Genomic DNA, 2,073 nt, shown 5'->3' on the forward strand with positions numbered 1-2,073 from the left:
AAAGAGTTGAAACTTACAATGGTGGAACATGGAGGATCTCCACGGATGGATTTCTGAAGAGTGCTACCGTAGAACAGACACTTCTTGTTCTGGTCATCAACCAACATCGCATACAATTGCTTGTCCGAACAGAAAACCGAAAGCCTTGGTTTCATCGGTGTTCCGTTGAACTGACACAAAATTCAGCACAACATTCAAGGAAACTGATAGAAAACGTTGCAGAAATCAATCGTTTCAGTGATTTGAAACGAACTGGTAATCACAACATTCAAGGAAACTGATAGATGACATTGCACAAATCATTCGTTTGCAGTGATTGGAAACGAACTGGTAATCTCAACATTCTAGGAAACTGAGAAAACATTGCAGAAATCATTCGTTTCAGTGATTTGAAACGAACGGATAATCTAAGGAAATCTGTCACCTTCTTCCGGATCCTCCTGTTCCGTATTTTTGGACTCGAGACTCGGGCATTGCCCCTTGCTTCAACCACAAACGGCTTGAGGAACGTGCCTAATGCAGGATCGAAATCGAGAACCCAGATAAACAGAACAATGCAAAACAGGGAAAATGACATGGAAGAATCGGCATTTTATCGAAATCGCTGCTTACTTGTTCGAATTTGAACGAAGGAAGAGAGTTTCGGACGAGTTCCGAAGATGTCGGAAGCAGTGAACTGAAGTGCAGAGAGAGAAGAACTCAGAGAAGCCATGCGAAACGCTCTTCGATAAGCATCGAAAGCCGGAAAATTCCGCCTGCGGATCCAATCCACCAATGGAGAAATCTTCTCTGAAGGATTTAATCAAACATCTTATGAGCAACAAACAAAACCAACTCTGTCACGTCCCAACAAAGAAAAGATTATATTTTTTTTCTCCCCTTAAGGTAAATAAAATTAAAAAAGAGAGACTTATGTTAACGATCTAACCAAAGAAATTGAAGAACTTTCTTGGAAATAACGCCCGGAGATAATAATATCTTATGGATTTGGTCAATAAATTTTTGAATTTTTGAATTAAGAGTTGACAATTCCTAGCAAATCCTAGATTATTATAAGCATCAACATCAACATTACTTTAATTCCAAATTTAAACTATTGTTTTAAGTCATTTATCGTTTTTTAATTTTATATATATATTAAGTCATTTATCGTTTTTTAATTTTATATATATATATATATATATATATATATATATATATATATATATATATATAAAAAGAACTCAATAATTTATCGTTTTTAAAATTTTCTATCGATAAACAAATTTACATATAGATACAAATTGAATAGGTAGTAGTACACTATGAATGAATCTATCTATATATATAAAAGTACAGTTTGTGTAGTTATGGTGTGACATGTATCCCTTTTTGTTAAGAATATGAAAGGTTTTTATTATGTGATTTTCAAGAATCAAATATAATTTAAAAGAAGAAATACATATTTTAATTGGTTTAATTATATATACATTAGTCACAAAATCCAAGGAGTCAAGTTTGTGTTGTTGTGTCTGTATATATTTTTATTGATGTTACCAAAGATCATTGGTATATCTTCTTTTTATTTTTTTATTTAAAACTATTTATTTATAATAACTAAATACATTATTATATATATAATAATCATATCTTTCTATATAAAAGTATAATTTACTTAATCAGGATATGACGCATGTCATTTTTAATTTTTTTAAATTAATTTAAATTTTTTAATTAAATCAAAGTCATTATTGATTTTAACAATACTCCATTAATTTTCTATATGCTAATTCTCTTTCTGCATTCATCAAAATACATTCATGTAACCAAAACACGTTAGATTCAATTAATTTTAATTAGATTTAAATAATTTTAATCAAAGTCCATTAGTATGATAATTTATTATTATCTTTCAATTAAATATAATTTTTAAAAAATTGCCTATAAATTGGTTAGTGTTTGCATGCCAAACTTTCATTATTTTGTTTATAACTTTTTTTTTTGTAAAAAATTTGCTTATAACTTTGCTGGTAGTGTTTTTTTTTTTATGTAATTTGGTTTTGTTGATAGTGTTACTCAGGAAACAACAACCTA

General features: G+C 29.5%; 1 protein-coding gene across 1 annotated transcript in view; it reads right to left on the bottom strand.

The window, feature by feature from the left end:
- The window catches only part of LOC104801796 (50S ribosomal protein L18), a 1,888-nt gene extending 875 nt beyond the window's left edge, over nucleotides 1-1,013 (bottom strand). The window contains exons 1-4 of the mRNA XM_010525159.1: nucleotides 929-1,013; nucleotides 613-789; nucleotides 425-513; nucleotides 18-170 (exon numbers count right to left, since the gene is read on the bottom strand). Of these exons, the coding sequence (XP_010523461.1) occupies nucleotides 18-170; nucleotides 425-513; nucleotides 613-712 (342 nt within the window). The 5' untranslated portion in view covers nucleotides 713-789; nucleotides 929-1,013. The remainder of the gene's footprint in view (nucleotides 1-17; nucleotides 171-424; nucleotides 514-612; nucleotides 790-928) is intronic.
- Nucleotides 1,014-2,073: the final 1,060 nt, after the last annotated feature.

Source organism: Tarenaya hassleriana, unplaced genomic scaffold (assembly GCF_000463585.1).
Source record: "Tarenaya hassleriana unplaced genomic scaffold, ASM46358v1 Cleome75, whole genome shotgun sequence".
NCBI lineage: Eukaryota > Viridiplantae > Streptophyta > Magnoliopsida > Brassicales > Cleomaceae > Tarenaya > Tarenaya hassleriana.